This window comes from Glycine soja, chromosome 15 (assembly GCF_004193775.1).
Source record: "Glycine soja cultivar W05 chromosome 15, ASM419377v2, whole genome shotgun sequence".
In the NCBI taxonomy this organism is placed as follows: Eukaryota; Viridiplantae; Streptophyta; class Magnoliopsida; order Fabales; family Fabaceae; genus Glycine; species Glycine soja.
Window position 1 is genome coordinate 7,914,598 of NC_041016.1, and position 18,814 is coordinate 7,933,411.

At 25.1% G+C, this 18,814-nt stretch overlaps 1 protein-coding gene across 2 annotated transcripts; it reads right to left on the minus strand.

Moving 5' to 3' along the window:
* Positions 1 to 700: 700 nt before the first annotated feature.
* Positions 701 to 17,457, minus strand: LOC114386344 (beta-amyrin synthase-like). Of its 2 annotated transcripts, XM_028346335.1 has the most exons (18): positions 17,326 to 17,424; positions 16,608 to 16,690; positions 15,614 to 15,832; positions 12,292 to 12,477; positions 9,104 to 9,193; positions 8,693 to 8,890; positions 8,535 to 8,619; positions 8,238 to 8,404; positions 7,441 to 7,632; positions 6,840 to 6,953; positions 6,553 to 6,675; positions 6,302 to 6,424; positions 6,111 to 6,209; positions 3,139 to 3,195; positions 2,656 to 3,024; positions 2,474 to 2,554; positions 2,261 to 2,344; positions 701 to 999 (listed from the first exon to the last, which is right to left on the minus strand). In XM_028346335.1, exons 3-18 carry the CDS (start codon positions 15,812 to 15,814, stop codon positions 877 to 879), a joined length of 2,292 nt encoding a protein of 763 aa, XP_028202136.1. In that variant the 5' UTR covers positions 15,815 to 15,832; positions 16,608 to 16,690; positions 17,326 to 17,424; the 3' UTR covers positions 701 to 876. The 2 variants fall into 2 exon arrangements, with proteins under 2 accessions (XP_028202136.1, XP_028202135.1); XM_028346334.1 differs by lacking the exon at positions 16,608 to 16,690 and having other exon boundaries at positions 17,326 to 17,457.
* Positions 17,458 to 18,814: the final 1,357 nt, after the last annotated feature.

Here is an 18,814-nt window from a genome sequence, read left to right on the forward strand (position 1 = left end):
ATTAAGAAGAAATTATTTTATATTATCATCCGATCATAATTACTATTTATAATAATTTTATTAATCATAAGTTATTATTTATAATGATTTTATTAATTTTTACAAAAATATCAGTCATACAGATGATAATTTTTATTATTAAATTCTAAAATTAATATAAATGCTTAGTTATCTCTTGTTATTTCTCAAAATATTTCCTTAAAGACTATATCAATTATTTGAGAATTTTAGAAAAGGAGTAATTAATTTGGGATCTTATGGTGGAGTCATAAAAAAATTGTCACCTTATTTTAAAGTATTTTAATGATTTAAATATTTTTTGTTCTTGTAATTTAATTTTTTTGTCCTTGTAAATTTTTTTTTAATCATGCTAAATTATGCTTATTTTATTTTTAATCCTTAAATTATTTGATATAATACTTTAAACAGTAAAAAAATATTATAGGACAAAAAAATAATATTAAATATGTCCTCAAAATATTTTTTCATGGTCTCTCACATATCAATTTGAGATCTAATTAGATTTAGACGTCATCAACAAGTCTTTAGTCATGAAAATATTTGTCTTTGTTCTAAGTTAAGTCCAAAATTCATGTCTGTGGTGGAACCATGCTTTTATAAAAGTTTACCATAAACCACGTATAGATTTGAAACTTCAAATAAATTTAAACATGTAATTTTATTATATATCTTTGTTGGATACAAACAATTAATAGGCTTTTATTTTTGCAATCTATGATACAGAATAATTGTTTCAGAATTATAAAAATATAATAATAGGAATAAACATATTATTATGAAACTCAATCAACAACTTGTTTGATTTTATCTGTTGGATTCTTTATTGATATATGGTACTGTCTTTTTGAGGTCAAGTTAAGCAGCAGTACAAGGCAACATAACTTTTTTACGATATTCACTCAAAGCCCACATTGGAAAATAATTTCTATAGAGCGGGTAGTGTAATGCGCCTGTCTTCAAGAATAATCCTGTGACTTCCTACAATAAATAAGTTACAACCAAGAATTAAAAATAGAAACTCAATTTCAATGCATCAATTTCAAATCAATTACTAAGTACAATTAGTGTACTGTTACAATAAATCAACACACACACAAATAATATAAAGTAGATCAAGCTTATAAATTTTTTATAAATCAAAAACCAATTGCTACTTCATGACACTACATAAATTATGGATAATATGCTATTTAAAATATAATTAATTAAATGTCCATTGTTAGATAACATATAAACAAATGCCTAACTTGTTTGAAGCTTTATATATACATAATTGTAAAGAGAATATGAAATATGATCGAATGGTTTGAATTGATTGATTTTATAATATCTATAAAAAGTTATTAAGTCGTATAAGTGTAAAAGTTTGACATCTGATGTAAATTGATCCTATCCCACATATATAGGAAGCGCATCAAATGAGAATTCTGGCTAGTTTTTGTGAGAAATGGGAACTATAAGTTTGAATCATTAAATCAAATTTAAAAGCCAAACAGAACTTCTTCAACTACTGTTTTTTTTACTTGGATTGCCAACCTTCAACTGTCTTATGGAAAAAATAACTTTCCTTTTGCTCTCACGGGGACGGCATAACAGTTTGGTTTTAGGTGGTGGAGAGCACCATTTGGCTCCTTTTCGGATGGCAATTTCTATAACAGAGCTAGTTATTATTTCACTGAATTTGTACTGTACTTAGTCTTGGAATACATGATGGCTATAGTACTACATTTATGGTGCCTCTTCTGTCTCATAAATATAGTGTAATCATTGGGAGGTATATCTTTGCAGATGGATACTGTTATCTGTTTTTTTTTATTATATGGGTTTGGTACCCCTTTACCTATTATTAATATATTGTTTTGTTGGCTGTTAAAAAAAAATCTTTGAATGATGAAAATTAAAATATGAATGCATATAACTTTTTAAAGTAATCATGTGACTACTAACCAACTTTTAATGTTGTTCATTCATGTATTGTTCTAAGACCTAGATTTATAATATTCGTTTTTCACAAACACACATTCTGACAATGTGGCTTATTCACAAAGTTTTGGTTGTAAGACCTAGATTTGTAACTGTCCATTCTATTATTTAATAAATATAATCTTTAGCTTTTAAAAAAAATTATTTAATTGTATTTATATTTATTTGATTGCTAAATATTTAATTGTTGCTACTATTAACAAAGCATACACATTAGTAACAACTGTATTATCAAGGATCGAGATTTGAGAGGTACCTGTTGAGGCCAATCACCATCTTCAAGCTGAGAATTGATGAGTAACTTTGCTGCATTGTGAATAGGAGTTGGATCTTTCTCAGCCTACATATATTAAAAAAAAGGATAAGAAATACATTTATTTTGAAACGCGTATAAGAAAATCATGTTTTAATCCAAGATACGGTGAAGTGGACCTGTAATCTATTTCACATGCACATATTAAAACAATACCTGCCCAGCATGAATTAGAGCCATTAGAGCCCAAGCTGTTTGTACGACATTTGATCGATTTCCTTCAAGAGGTACGTACGTCTACATTATACACATTTATTCATTAAGAAAATATTAATAATACTTCTTTTATACTTCTTAACATTGAATTTGAAGGAAACTATAATCATTTAATTACAAACATTTTTTGCGCCTGAAAGATAACTCTCTCCCCAACCACCATCTTCAGTCTGTATTGAAAGTAGAAATTTCACAGCTTTGCGAATGGTAACACAATTTGTATAAGTCTTGCCAGCTGCAGCTAGACCTCGAAGTGCAAACCAGGAAGAATAAGTGGAGTAAACTCCCCACTTACCAGACCAAGAACCATCAGTTGATTGTTCATCTTCAAGGAATTGTACTGCTTTGTTAATGAAATTCTCTATCTCTTTCTTCCTATACTCTGGATATAGACTTTTGAAAAACACTAAACTTTGAATTGCCGATCCTGTGCATTCAACATAGTCATTCTCAATTATTAAGTCAGCATAAAATTCCGTGGGATTTAGTCGCTACAAATTGATGACAAAAATAACCAATCCATTAACGTTAGACATTAGTAGCAAATATATTTCATCAATTAGTGAATTTATGTGCATTGTATTGTCCATCAATGTAACACTTACTTCCAACCATTTTTGAGATCTTACTGGCTCCCACGCAGGTATACCTCCATTTTTACTCTATAGTAATCAAAATTGAGGTTGTGTCAAAATTGAATCATATACAACCAAATTAAATAGAAGGTAGTTTTTTTGTTAAATTTAAAAATATTTTAAATTACATTTAATGATATGCATACTTAATTTAAAACTTTAAACTTTAAATGAAAAGAACTTAAAAATGACATTAGAAAGAATAGACTAAAATACTAAATTATTCTTAAGATATTATACTATTATTTACTAATTTGAAATAAGTAAATAAGATTTGTAGGAAAAATGAATATTTGAAATAAATTAATTTGATGAAATTATATGCAACTAAAATTTGAGGAGTCAAAAAATAAATTTAAAGTAAAAAAAAAGTAAATGTAAAAAAGGAAAATCCTAACATAACCATAAAAGTTCAATAGTAAAAAATTTAAGATTTTTATAATAAAACTTGAAAAGAAGTAAGATGATATGGCATATTTTTTTAAAGAAAAAAGGTGTAAGTGGAGACTATCTCACTTTCAATAATAAATATTCTTTTATATTGTTAGTGGAATTATTATATATGTCTTGTGCTTTTGAATTATGTTCGTATCTTGTTTAGTTAAATTTAGAATAAAATTGTTTTCAAGTTAGAAATTTAGTTTCTACACCTTTTCCATTTTATCTTTACTTTTTTTTGTTTGTTTTGAAGGAATTTCACTAATCATTTTTGGAGAGCTATAAGAGCGTGTTCGTTGAATGATGGAAGTTGAAGGTCCCTTGAGTCACTGAACTTGCCTAAGCAAGTCATGCTCACTCGATTAAGTGAACCTTGCGTTTGGACCCTAAAAAAATCATTAACCTAGCTTAAGCGAGCCACATTTATGAAGGCTTCAATTTCTGTTGTGCTTGCTTAAGCAAGCCCTATTTTACTTGGTTAAGTGAGCTTCTCAAACAAACCAAACTAATGTAACTAATATGATATGAAAGGCCTATAACTTAGAAAGAGGGTACAAATCTTAAGGGGCGTTTATTTCATGGATTTTTTTTTCATTCCTAGGAATGTTATCCCAGAAATATAACACAGAAATATCATTTCTGAGTATTTTGAGTATTTTAAATATGTGTGTGAGATTACATTTCAATATTCTCTGGAATAATTTTTAAATTTTCAAATTATTTAAATAAAAATGAAAGATACATGAAAGGTTATCAAACTCAAGAGTTTACACATACTTGTGAGAATTTCATAGATTCAACTCGTAGACTCGTAAGAGTCTACTTCATATAAAAATAATAATAAAATATCTATAAATAACATACTAATTAAACATTTCAATAATATAATAAAGCAAAATAGTAAATCATAAAGTTCAAAATATTTAAATAACCAAGTATAGTAATAATACATCACTACTAGATAATAACTTGTAGAGGTTAGAGTAGTGGTAAATCATTCTCATCAAGGATTTGATGTTATTAGAGAATAAAAGTTTGATATTATTAAATGTAAGAAATTTGTATTTGAGAATAACATCCTAAATGAAGGTATGTTGAATGCTAAACAGAAAACAATAAAAAATAACTTACATTTTGATCTAATTTTTTTAACTTGCTAACTTGTTGACTCGGTAGTAAACTCGAGAGTTTACCGAATTTACTTAGAATTTATAGAGTTTACCCAGAGTCTACTAAAAAAAAGTTTACTCAAAAGTCAACACGCAGAGGACAAGTGGACTCGTAAGAGTTAGTGAGTTAACTCGAGAGTTTGATAACCATGGATACATGTATATTAGACAATAACTTCTCATATTCTCGTGAAAATATAAGTTACTCATTACTCATAAAAATAGAAATATAAGAAATCATGGTAAAAAGAAAGTTATAAATATTCACCGGAATCAATAATTTGAGAATACTTTTTAAAAACTTATAACAAACATGAGCATATTACATTCTCATGTGTACATTTCTGGGAATGCACTTTTAATCCGTGAAACAAATACACTCAAAGATACAAAAAGCATTCCAAAGGTTAGAGAAAGATAGTGTGGAGGCATCTATGCTTAAAGACTTTACTCTGATTGTTCTTTACGCAATTTCTATGGGTATGGGTAGTTGCATTCATTCCCATTGGGGTTTAATGTAATTAGACTACTACTTCTATGTAATTGTTATTTTTCTTATTTAGTACAGGTTTTTATTGTTCTTTTTTTGTGCTTTTTGCTTGTTCTTAATTCAATCACCTAATTGGATGATCCTATTTATTCAATTGTTTTGGAAATTTCAATTGAATTGTGAATTGAAGAAGACAAATGATAACCATTACATCTAGGGATAACATAAAGGTTATTGGTCATCATTAAAATTATTTTTAATGCAAGTTGCTTGATTAGACTAGTTAAGGGATTGATAATGGAATCAAGAGATTAAAGTTTTTTCGCTTAAGGTATTAAGGTTAGAATAATTTTTGGATTAATGATAACATAGTCTTAAATTAATAGAAGTAATTAATAATTATATGTTAGAAAAGTATAACGATTAAATCCCGACAATATCATCCAATAGTGACAACCCATTTTTCTGTGTCTGCCAAGTGTTCAACAAAATTCTCAAACCACTTTACTTACTTTAAACTCTTTAATTTTCTACATCTATCTTTATTTTGGTTACTTTGATACTCAAACCTTCATGGTATGCATAATTTATTATTGTTACCCAAGTATTGCACAAGTTATTGTGGAAATGACTTAACTTATAACTTTGTTACTTGAACAATTTAGTACTCTTACCAATATCCCAATAGGTGATCAATTAACTAATGTGTTGGACAATTTTTTATTTTTCATATCCATAGTACAAAAGTATATAGGATATAAAAAAAATAGTAATTAAGGAGAAGGACAATTGATTATTTAATGAATCAATTGAAAGCATATTAACATGGATTTAATAATACTCACTTGAAGTGACAATATGAAATCGACGGAATCATATAATTTTTCAGGTTCCATTTTTTCCCCCACAATCTCTTGTGGCATCATTGATAAAAGCAGACAACACTGAAAATGGGATAAGTAATTAGTTAGTTAACAAGTATATGTTGTTCATGAACTTTATTAATATTGATGTTTGAGATCCATGTAGTTAGTACCTTTAAACATTCTGCAGTGGAATCAGAAAGTTGCCATCCATCGTCTTTGTGAGAAAAGGTCCATGCTCCTTTAGAAATATGACGATACATACTCTTAAAATCTCCTGGAAGATTGTCTGTGAGCTGAGATACTAGAACGTCAATTCATTTTTGCTTGATAGATATAACGTACACAAATTGTTGTTAATCTATTGAAAACTATTTAAAAAATTGTGATCTTATCGTATTTTTATTGTGAAACTTAAGTTGACCTGAGATTTCTTGATGAAGTCATGTGCTTTCGCAAGTGTGGGACCAAATTCCTCAATTAGATCTGTAGCAAGTAGAGCTTGAACAATGAAGCTTATATCCCATGCTTGACTACCAATTACGGGCTGCATTATAAAAACAAATGCATTAGTCAATGTACCTTACTAATTATCATTATTATATTTCATTTATGGTTACTTATTATTATTGTTATAATATGGTATTGATTAATTTATATTCAAGTATTACAATGTATGCACTAAGAATTCTGACAATCCAATATATTTACCTGCACGATCATTCCATCTTCTGAAACCCAAAAATAATCTGGAATCCGTGCAAGATGCTTCTTGAAAGCATCCCCATTTGGATCTTCCACCCAACAAGCAAGCATACATAAACTCTAAAATACCAATATGTTAGTGGCATGTTTGACAAAATTCTCTTTGTAGAAAAACTAAATGCTTAATTACATTTTTTGTCTCCTATTATTGTCATTTCTCAAATTTAATTTTCCTAATTTTTTGTGAATTTTCCCCCTCCTCCACTATTTTAATGGAGTAACTCTTGTCAATATATTAATTTGATATCTAATATTTAACAAAAATGTTGATGTGATACTCTACTACATTATACATATCCACCTCAATACCTTATTGTTGCATCAACATTTCTTTTAAATATTGGATGACAAGTTAATAGATAATCCAAATTTACATAATTAGATATAATGGAGGGATAGATTAAAAAAAAAAGATGAGGGGACCAAATTCAAGAAATGACTATAGTAAAGGATAAAAAAGTGCAATTAAGAAAAAAATAAAAATGTTAGTAACATTTCAATTAACATATATTGGAAAATAATATGTTTTAGTATTTATGTAGCATACCTTTTCCACGCACGCCATATCTAAATATCGACTATTTTCATTTTCATAATGAATATGCTTCATTGTTACTTGAAGTGCCTTTTCTCTGATCAACTTGTTCAAAGGCCAACGTGTAAGGAGTGGCTCAACGAACAAATACAAACTATCCCATATTAGATCTTGTATCCAAGGATGAGGATAGTAAAGATCTTCCTGCAATATATAAAACAAACAATTAACATTTATTGTCATAAACATTTTACATATGCATTCTCGTTGTAGTTAATTTATACATATTTAACCCATCCGGACTCAATTATTAGCAACAAAGAACAAGTTTAAACTCATATATAAGTCAAATTTAATTACTTTAATGGTACTATTCCAAAAAATTCCTTCAATTAATTAATTGATATTCTATTTTCAATGATTCTTTTTTATTCTTGATATCATATTCCAATAAAAAAAAAACATGTTAGAAAAATAGTTTATTTTTTAAACATAATTAGTAGAATCAAATGATATTAAGCTTTCTTAATTAACTAAAAAATTAGTTAATTTTGATTATATTTGAGTTAATTAGAGTTCATTCCTTTTATAATGGTTATATATATATTAGAGTGACATGTGTTTCTTTAAAATTTAATTATGTTTATGTGTCTTCTTTACAACAATGTCTTTTTTTTCTATTTTTTCTATTTTTGTTTTAATTGAACTAACTAAGCATTTTATTCTATTGTTCTAAATATTATAAATTATATTTCATATTTTTTGTGAATTTAAAAATGCACATATTTTAAGGATCCAATGTCTCGTACCTTTGCACATTTGTGACGTGCTTTCTTCCAACTATTTTCATCGTAAGGTTGAGTAAAGAGTTCTTCTCTCAAGTTTAAGACTAATGGCGTTATTGAACCCACAAATTTTTTTCCATATAAGTAAGACATGGGCATATATATCAATCGACAATAGCACCACATTTTAGCTGCATTGTTTAAGGTAAAAATGAGATATAATAAATATTCATCAATCAATAATTAAGTATTAATTGTATACTCAAACTCATTTATGTATTGTTACACAATGAGTAACAAATCAAAATTAAATCATTCAACCTGGATGCATTGGGGAAAAAGTAGGAAGGATCCAAAACTCTGGGGGCAAAGGGTTACTTCCACACCAATCAACTACACCAAGTACCTATAAGATTGTTTAAATTAGTAGCTAGCATGCATATTTGTGTATTAATTAACTTAAAATAGAAATAGCTTACCGAAAGCCAAAATTTTCCCCATGAAGGTATATGTGTTACACTACCATGATCATGAATCCATTTTCTTGCTTTAGCACAAGCATTGTTATGACCTCCATTCGGTCCTTCTCCCAAAATACGCATGCATATGTAATTGAGTGTAGTAGAAAACATGGTGCTGTGACCATCTATATTTAGTCCCCAACCTCCATCTTCATTCTTCAAATGAAAGTAAATTTTAGTATTAATTGCTTATTGTTGTGATGAAAAATTTCAAATTTTATGGTTAAGCAAAATGATGAGCTAGTTATAAATAAATGAAGCTACAATATTTCTTACAAAAGAAAAAAAATGGTAAAAATTTAACATTGTATATAATTTTCTTTCTTTTCTCCTTCAACATGGTATCATATTGAAATTTAACAAGTGTACCTGGTGAAAATAAATGTAACGAAGAATCTCTTTGCGATACTCTTCTGGAAATATAGAGTCAAGATGTCCTGTAATGTACATACACATGACCTGGAGTATTTTAAGTAAGTAAAAATAATGTTAAATAGTGTGTTAGCATTACAAACTTCAACTTTTAGAGAATATGTTGGGATAAATATGTATGTCTAAGATCCAATTTATCATGTTATGAATTTTAGTAAAGAATTATTTTTTATTTTATTATCATATTTATTTTTTTATTAAATTATTAATTTGACAAGTCATTGATTAAAATTAGAAACTTGTTACCATGATAAAGATTATGATAATGAGAAATAAGTCTTTTATAATTTTAATCTAAATTGTTCTTGATCGTAAGATTATTGTGAATATGATATCAATAATCTGGATAGATCAATATATATGTAATGGTCTTTATTTGGTAAAGGTTAATAGATCTCATTTATTAAATTATATATATAGATGATGCATATGTGGATGTCATCATTGAACTGACTTAATTGAAAATTCATAATAATTAATATTACCTTGATATGTCAATAGAAAGTTCTATATAATAGTTTCCTTTTACTTGAGATTATCATAATAATTAACAAGTTATTTGTTATATTTTAATTTTGAACACCTAACATCTTACAACACTAGTTAAATGAATATTGAATATAACTAAATACTTATAGAATTAATGATTAATCAAAAAGGAATCCATCAATGTTAGGTAATGAGTTTGAGCTATATGATAGAATTAAGACCTTGGTTAGGACAATTAAATGAAAGAAGAAAAAAGTTTTAAGTAATTCATTGATTAAATATAATGTGTTAACTTATTAGAATTTGACAGTAATACTATACTCTAAAATTAACCTTGAGTTGTATTTGTTGGTTCTTGAGAGTAAATGATGTTACTTCATGTTATCCAGTGTTGTTAGATCCCTACCTTATCAGTAAATTAATTATAATTGATTTAGTATTAAACCTACAGGGTTATCATAAATGAATGAGTGTTCCAATCTTTACAAAAGAAAATAATTTATTTGATAATTAAATTAAAGAATTTAATTTAATCAAATAAATATTTTAGTGGAATATTATTATATATTTTGCTAGCACCAAGAATATAATTAATATAAACAAAGAGTATTATTTTATAAATGTAGAAGTTATTCATAAAATAAGAATAAGATGTCTTATATCAGGAAACTTCTTAAGATAAAAATATATGAGATAATTTTTATTTTTAAATATAAAAATAAAAAGATATAAAATTATTTTAAATAAACCCTCTCTTTTAAAAAAAAATTCTTAAATCCATATCTCGTTAGCATTATAAATAGAAGCATCTAACTGAGTGCAAAGGATACTAGACACAAACTAGAAAAATTCAAGACTGTTTTTTAGACCTAAAAAGTAGGAAGGGAGTTTGCTCTTTAGAATTTAGATATTAGTCTCAGTGTAAATACAAGTCTGCACACTGTTGAAGAAAAAATTTGTTGTTTCCATATACACAAATCTATATATTTTTTTCTATGTTGTATATTTTGAATACAAAATAAATCCTAATTTTCTATTGCAAATATTAAACACTTCCATATAACTATCAAAATTTTGTAAAGATTAATTTGTCAATATTGTTTAAAGTTCTTTTAGATCAACCAGTTGATAATTTGGTTAACGTGTAGTTCAAAAATTATGATTACACATATTTGAGCTCATGTAATGTATTTTTGTCCCTTTTCCTTTTTTTTCACATTATAGGAGATCTTAATTTCATGATTATTAAGGAATTTAATTGATTATATTAAAATAATATTGAAAATAATTTGTTTAGGTGAATATATATTAGTATAAAGTATTTATCAATTTTATTAATGAATAATTTCTATCAAAAAATTTGATTAGTCACTTTTCATAGAATTTATTCCTCCAAATATAATTTTTCATTTGCAAGATTCAAACTTAAAATCTTGTTAAATGAAATCAAACTCAATTTTACTTAAACTAATGATACGTTGGTTATTGAACATAATTTGGACTCTCTAATTAGAAAATTATATTTATTATTTTTTTATCTCATAACAATCAATAAAAATTAAATTTATATGTTTATTTCTTAATTTGATAAGGAAGAATTTAATCATTTTATTAATGAATAAGTCCATACTAGCTATTATTTTGTCCATTCTTACAATTAAATATTAATTTAGTTCACAACCATAAACAGTATAGATTTGTTCAACCAAAATTGACCGAGATTTGTAAATAAAAAAATCCATGAATCATACATAATTATTGATATTTTTTTGGTTACCATGTTAAAATCATACGTTAATTGGGCAACGATGGGTATGTAAATCAATTTGAAATAATAATTTTTTTCTTCAAAATTTCAGCCATAAAAACTGTATTACTTATTCAAATTAAATTTAGCAACCGACACACTTTATCATTTTTAAGTGACTTTAATTTGAGTTTTTCATGAATAAGTAAATATTGACAAAACTGTATCCCTTTAAAATAAGTTTGACCAATCAGTTCATCTTAAAAATAAAGAAGCAATTTGTAAGAGCATATTTAAGCAATGTATATTTATGAGTATCTTTTTTTTTTTCATTTTAATAGTAGAAATTGAACTCAAATATAAAATATTTATAATAAGTTATCTACACTACTTAATCAAGCGAGTTAGAACTCTTTGGTATGAGTATCTTATTTTAAGATATAATTTTTTTTTTGTTTCATTGGAACAAGTTTACTTGACATGAAAGGATTTCTTAAAAGTAAACTTTTTATCTTAAAGATAAGATTGCTTACAAATAAAAAATTATTTTATTGTATCAAATAAAATCATCAAATTAATATTTTAATTTCAAAAAGATTAAGTACAAATAAAAAAATAAAAAAATATGAATTGTTCAATTGTATTATCTTTAAAATAAATTTATACGTAGAATGTCTAAATATGACGTGATAGTCTGAGAACTCATTAAATCATTTTTAATATAAGATACCTAAAGTGAATATCTTATGATTAATAGTATTGGAAATGCTTTAAGTTTAATAAATTAATTTATTGAAGATATATTAATTTTATGATTATTTTTTTATTTAATAACTAATTTAAATATAATTTTATTATAAACAATATATTTTGAATAAGTTGAACTTACAAATAGAGCAGTTGGAAAGAGAGGACCACTAAATTGAGCAGGCCAATAGCCATTACTAGTTTGTAGTGCTGACAAGTAATGAATAGCCCTCTTCAGTGTGTTGGTAGTTTTCTCATTTGTAATCTCTTCATCATCTTGAATCTTCACACTAGTTATTGTTTGTCTGAAATTTTTTTCCCTTAGAAACTGTAAAAGCCAGGAAACAAATTAATAATAGGAAAAAAAATTATAAAAGAAAAAAAAACAAAAATAGTAGTGTGTCTAAAAACACAAACACATGTATAAATTTTTTTATAAAAAAAAATAGCTTTTGTTTCCCTCAGGCACCAGGCCACCAATGTTAAAATATCACAATCTTTAGATTTTATTTCCACTAACTCATTCTCCGCACACCGTACCCCGACGTAGCTATACATATTCTTGTTTTTTTTTACACATGATGTTAACGGATCTTAGTATATATATAATTTCATTATCCCAATAACTTTAGAATGAATTTTGAGATCTCAAATTTTTTATTGTTCATTATTCTTTTATATGTACAATGTTTATGTTTTTTATAAATTTGTTTCATATCTTTTTCTTTATCGAAGTACCACATGAGAATATCTATTTTAGTATTTTCTTAATGATAATATCACTCCATAAAATTGCAAATAAAGTTGAGTCTCAAATAATTTAATAATTAATGATGAATTTTTATTTTAATTATAAATATTATATCATTACAATGCTATTTTGGTTTTGCAAATGGTGTATTTAATAAGTTAAACATATTTTTTGAAAAGGCAACTTAATAAATCGTTTGTTATTTTTTTTTCCATCATGACTATATTAGCTTTTGTTATTGTACCAAAAAAAGAAGGTTTTGTTACACCCAAGTGTCAATTTTTTTATATAAAATAGATAGTGAACAGAAATCAAATTACAACAATATAAGTTATTAAAAAAATTCAATGTCTGATAATTTTATATAAAAAAATATTTTTATCTATTGAACCATACTATATATAATCACATCAAATTTTATAATAACATACATTGGCAGTCAAATTATAAATTAAATTACATTACCACTTAAAAAACTTGTATGACTGTTTATTTTAATCTTAACTGAAAAAATTTATGGTAAATTTATTCTTTTCACTCTTAGATAAAAAAAACATTCTCACAAGATACATCGTTATCTCTTATATTTATTCTTTTCATTGCAATGGTTGATCCAGTTCGGTTATATTATATTAGGAATTTGTTAATTGTTAATTTACACCTATTTGATTTTCAAAAGGATTAATTATGTTAGTAAATTATAATAGGAGTGTTCACAGTACAGGTTACTTATGAACTCAAATTGACCCAAACTGATTGAACAGTTTAGATTAAGTTATTTATGTATTTTGGTTGAAATCGAATCGAACCGATCAAAATGGTTCATGTATAGGTTGAGCTGTGATTTTAGATTTACAGATCCGATCAAACTTTTTAGAGTTGTTTGATTTGACTTTAAATGTTGTTAATATTGGAACTCCAAGTGTTGAAAATATAAGTGTTAGAACCTCTTAAGATATTACTTTTAAGTATATTTATTTGTTTCACTTTTTTTCATATTTATTTTTTCTACCATGTTTATAATATCAATGGATTATATTTTGTTCATTTGTTTCAATAGATTTGGTTGTAACAAATCTTATTGTAGCAAATCTGGTTGTAACAAAGCTTATTGCTAGAAATTAGTTTGTAGGAAATAATTGTGATTCATACTATTATAGTAAATCTCGTTGAAGAATATTTTGTTTTAATTTGTATTAGTTTATTTTAAAATATTATGTTGATGATTAAATGAATTAATTTTACTACTTTCGGACATTTGATCATATTTTGTTAATTGTATTGGATATTTGGATTAATTATAATATAAAATAATAGTTCTAAGAAAAAAAATCAAATTTAAATGGGTAATCCGTTGACCCAAACTGAACCAAACCGTTCATGAATGGGTTGAGTTTCAAAAAAAAATTGTGAAAATCGAATAGAATCAAACTGATCAAATTTGATTGGATTGAGTCATGAATTTAACCAAAATTGATCTGAACCGACCGCAAATATCCCTAATTTATAACTACAGTTATCTTACAATACAATACATTCGATGTGTAACTTGTTAGCTTACTTTTTTTTCTAAAAAACAAATGGATGTATGTTAGCAAAAGCGCACAGAGTTTGTTAAACTACATTAACTTATTTCTTAGAAAGATTAATTAAGTTTTTAGTCATTCAACTTTTTAAATTCTAATTTTTGGTCTTTTAAAGGTTTTTTTGATAACTTTTAGTTTTTCATTAATTTTTTATCAGTATTTTTAGTTCTTTATTTATTTTTATTCCTCAAAATTATTCTCAAATATATAATAAATGGAGGACTAAAAATAAGCAAACAAAGAAATATTTTGAGCAATAAAAATAAACAAAGGACTAAAAATAGGTAAAAAAAATTAAAGGGACTAAAAATGTTGATGAAAAATTAATGGAAGACTAAAAACTGAACATAAAATTAAGAGACTAAAAATTGAAATCTGAAAAGGTTGATGAACTAAAAATTTAATTAATTCTTTTTAGAATTAGTAAGTTAGTAAACTATATCTACAAATTTCTTTAAAATACACTCAAGGTATAAATTGCTAACTTAATCCTAAAATAAATAAGTGGATATAAGTTAGCATTGCACCAACTATTACACCATTAATAACTTTTAATTGAATAATTTTATTTCAAAATTCCTCATCTAATTGAAAGTTATTTTGGTGTGGATCATATCTACCAAAGTTTATATTAATAAAAAATTATTTGATGTCTCATTTATACATATTAAAATTGATGTAATATATACTTTTTAAAATATACTAAAATATGAATCATTTGATTATGATTTTATTGATGTCTAATTTTCATAAAATTTGACACAACTAATTAAGATAATATTTAATTATAATTAAAGGTTGGATCATTCAAATTCACATGCCATATAGTTAATGAATGGTATAATAGTTGGTGTAAATTATATTGGTGACATTTCATCCTATATTATTTTATCTATACATTATGCTTTGTTATAACTTTAACAAATGACATTATTTAAGTGTAAGTATTTCCTCTAAAGAAAGTGTGAGTATTAAACTGAGAAGATCAAATCTAAAACAATATATAGAAATTTTGAAAAGCACTTAAAATAGTGTAATTATTAGGTTTTATCTTTTCAAATCTTCTAGTCTCATGCAAAACTTTAGAGTAAGAATAATTATATTACATTTACAGTAATAGTAGGTACCTGAAACCGCCAGAGTCGATCACCACAAGCTCTAGTTTTGAAGCGATTTTTATAGAAATTTTCACAAGCTGCTTTAACTTGGGTTCGCTCCTCAATAGTACTTGTCTCGGGATCAAACTCCCATGTTTCCCTGCCCAGAAAATTGTTTGTACTGAATATGTATGGGTTTTTTCCTCCATCCCCTATCTTTAGCCTCCACATTTTTCCTCTCCTGGTGCACTGTGTGAAAACCCCTCTTTAGTTTAAGCACATTTCAATCAGCAAATTTTATCTATGATATTTTAAATTAGGTTATGTAGGCAAACGTAGTTAAAAATCAACTAAAATAAATATTATCTAATAAAAGTTAGTTGATGACTAAAAAATATTAAATTAACTTATTTAATTATAAGTATTTCATAATATTATCTAATAAACTAGTTGGTAATCGTAAAGTAACCAAAATAATATGTTTATATGGTATTTTTATATAAATTTTAATTTTATTTTATCGATAAAAATATATTTTTCTTATTCATAATGTTATTTTTAAATTAATTTTATTTGTTATAATTTTTTATTTATAGATCAATTATTCTAATCACAATTTTTAGTTTTAATTGTTATATTTTTTCATATTGCATGCTCTACTTCCATCAAGTTTAAAATAATGAAGAAAAAAACATACACTTAAAGTAAATATCATACTTTTATTATGTAAATTATTAGTACTACAATCATTAAAATATCTTGAAGTATAATGTTAAAGATAATAGAATAAATTTTTAATTACTAATATAGTCCTCTAATTTATTTTGTAGGTTTAATTTGATTCTTATTTTTAAAAGGTTTAAATTAATCCCTTAATTTATTTACTAGCTTCAGTTTGGTCATTTTATTTATAAAAAAATATATTAAATCCTTTATTTTTTTAAATGTGTTCAATGAAGAAGAGAAAAAAAGTAATTTTTTAAAGAATAACTAAAGTAAGTTTTATAAGAAACTGAACCCGTACCTCCTCTTTCTTTCATCCTATTTCTGTCCATGCTATGATTGCTATCTCTCATATCTTATCCCAAAATCTGTCCTTGCATAAACCTATATTCTCAAAATCTGTCATTGCCTAACGAATCTACAAGCTCGAGTCATAAAGCTACCCACCATGTCTAGAATTTTTTAGACCTTAGTCAAATTTGTATTTAAAAAATTGTTAATTAAATTTTAATAATTAAGCAATTTAAAATTCTTAATCAATAGGAATTCATTTGATCAATATCTTTACAATATAGGTTATGTCAAGTTAATTTTAAAAAAAATGTATTTTCTTTAAAAAATGACAACAATTACTAGTATTATTAATAATACTATGTAAACATTACATGCATGTAAAATAAATTAATTTTTTAAAATATAATTTAGTATTTTTAATAAAACAGTAATTGATTTTTTAGAGTATTTTTTTAATTATATTTATTTCACGAAATAATTTAAGATCACTAATATCAAATTCATGCATGTTTACTAAAATTTTCAAAATTAATATAATATTTCTTTTAATTCATTTTAAAAAAAAATTCTTGATCAACTATTATAAATTAAGAGCTTGGAGGAGGCCTAAGGCAATGGCCTAGCCACCACTCTGCAACATCATAAACGAACTTTGAAAAAAAAATATCAAATATTCTTGCATGAAATATTTTTTTATAAATAAAGCAAAAAGAAGGAGAAGAAACCTGATGCTCAATTTGTTGACTGGTAATCCTCAACAATTCACTCTTAACATACACCAGTCTTATGCAATCATCTGCCTCAGATTGATCTCATAATACAAAATGATGCTTCTTACATGCTTTATATACTATTTTTTCATTCAAACTAAATAAACCTAAGCCTTTAAATGAGATAGGCTAAACTAAAGTCACCATCATGAGTGGATGGTATCTCTTTTCTTTTTCTCTTGCTACCGTCACCTGTTAATGTATTTAACACTATTCCAACGCCAAACAGTTGGCTCTAATTATGAGACTTTTTTTTATCCAATTAATACAAAAAAATATATTTATTCAAATAATACATCCAGTAAATCATTTACGTGGATGATACATTTTATTTTGTTTCAGAACTTAAAAAATGGGTTCCTATTATTTTGTTAACCGATGTTATGAAATTAATCCATGGGGAAATCAATTTCATAACTGTTTTCTTTTTGTTTTTTTAGAATCAGCTATGAAATCGCGGGAACAAATTTCATAACATGTCAAAAGATAGATTTTTAAAAAAATTTACTGTTTTTTTTTGTTTTAATTTTTTATTTTATTAATTTATAAAAATATAATTTATTTAGAATAGTATTTTTTTTAAAAAAAATAAATTCTTAAATGAAACTCAATGCAGCTAAAACAAAATATTATATGAACTGTCATATGATTTATATTGTATTTAAATTTAGTTAAATATTTTTCTTGTTACCATTTGTAATTATGGTATGAAAAATATTTTTGATTAAGTAATGTTTGAGAAAAAAAATATCTAAATACTCATAAAATGCGAAGATATATACTAGAATTATTTACTTGCATAGACTATGGATATGCATATTTAGGAAACATGCAAATTAAAAAAAAAAAAGCAATATAATATCCTTATAAAGAAGCAACCATGCTCAATGAAATAAAAAAAAATCATTTTAAATTTTCTTACAACATATTTTTATTAATTTTCTTACTTATTAAATATATTTTTTTAAGAAAGATGCATATATTTTTGTATAAAAGATTAAGAAAATAGTACTATTAGATTACCAGAGAATACTATAAAAAAATTAACATAAATAACAAAACAAATAAAAAAATCATGTTATGAAGGTAACTAATTTCTAAACTAAGGCAAAGAAAAAACTATTCACGTTCAGAAAGTATTCATCCATATAAATATTTTTTCACTTGTATTATTTGGATAAATATTTATTTTATTTGTATTATTTACGCAAAAAAGTCCTAATTATGGATATGAATTTTTGACATGCAGTTTGATAATAGTAAACTTTATCTGAATAATTTATTTTCCATTTTAAAAAATATTTTTGAACAATCATTTTTTATAATAAAATTGATTTTTTAAATTAATTATATGATCTGATATATATATAGGATTTGCTAACTTATAAATACTTATTTTTTTTAGTATGAGTATGCTAGAAAGTTATAATTAGATATGATCTTA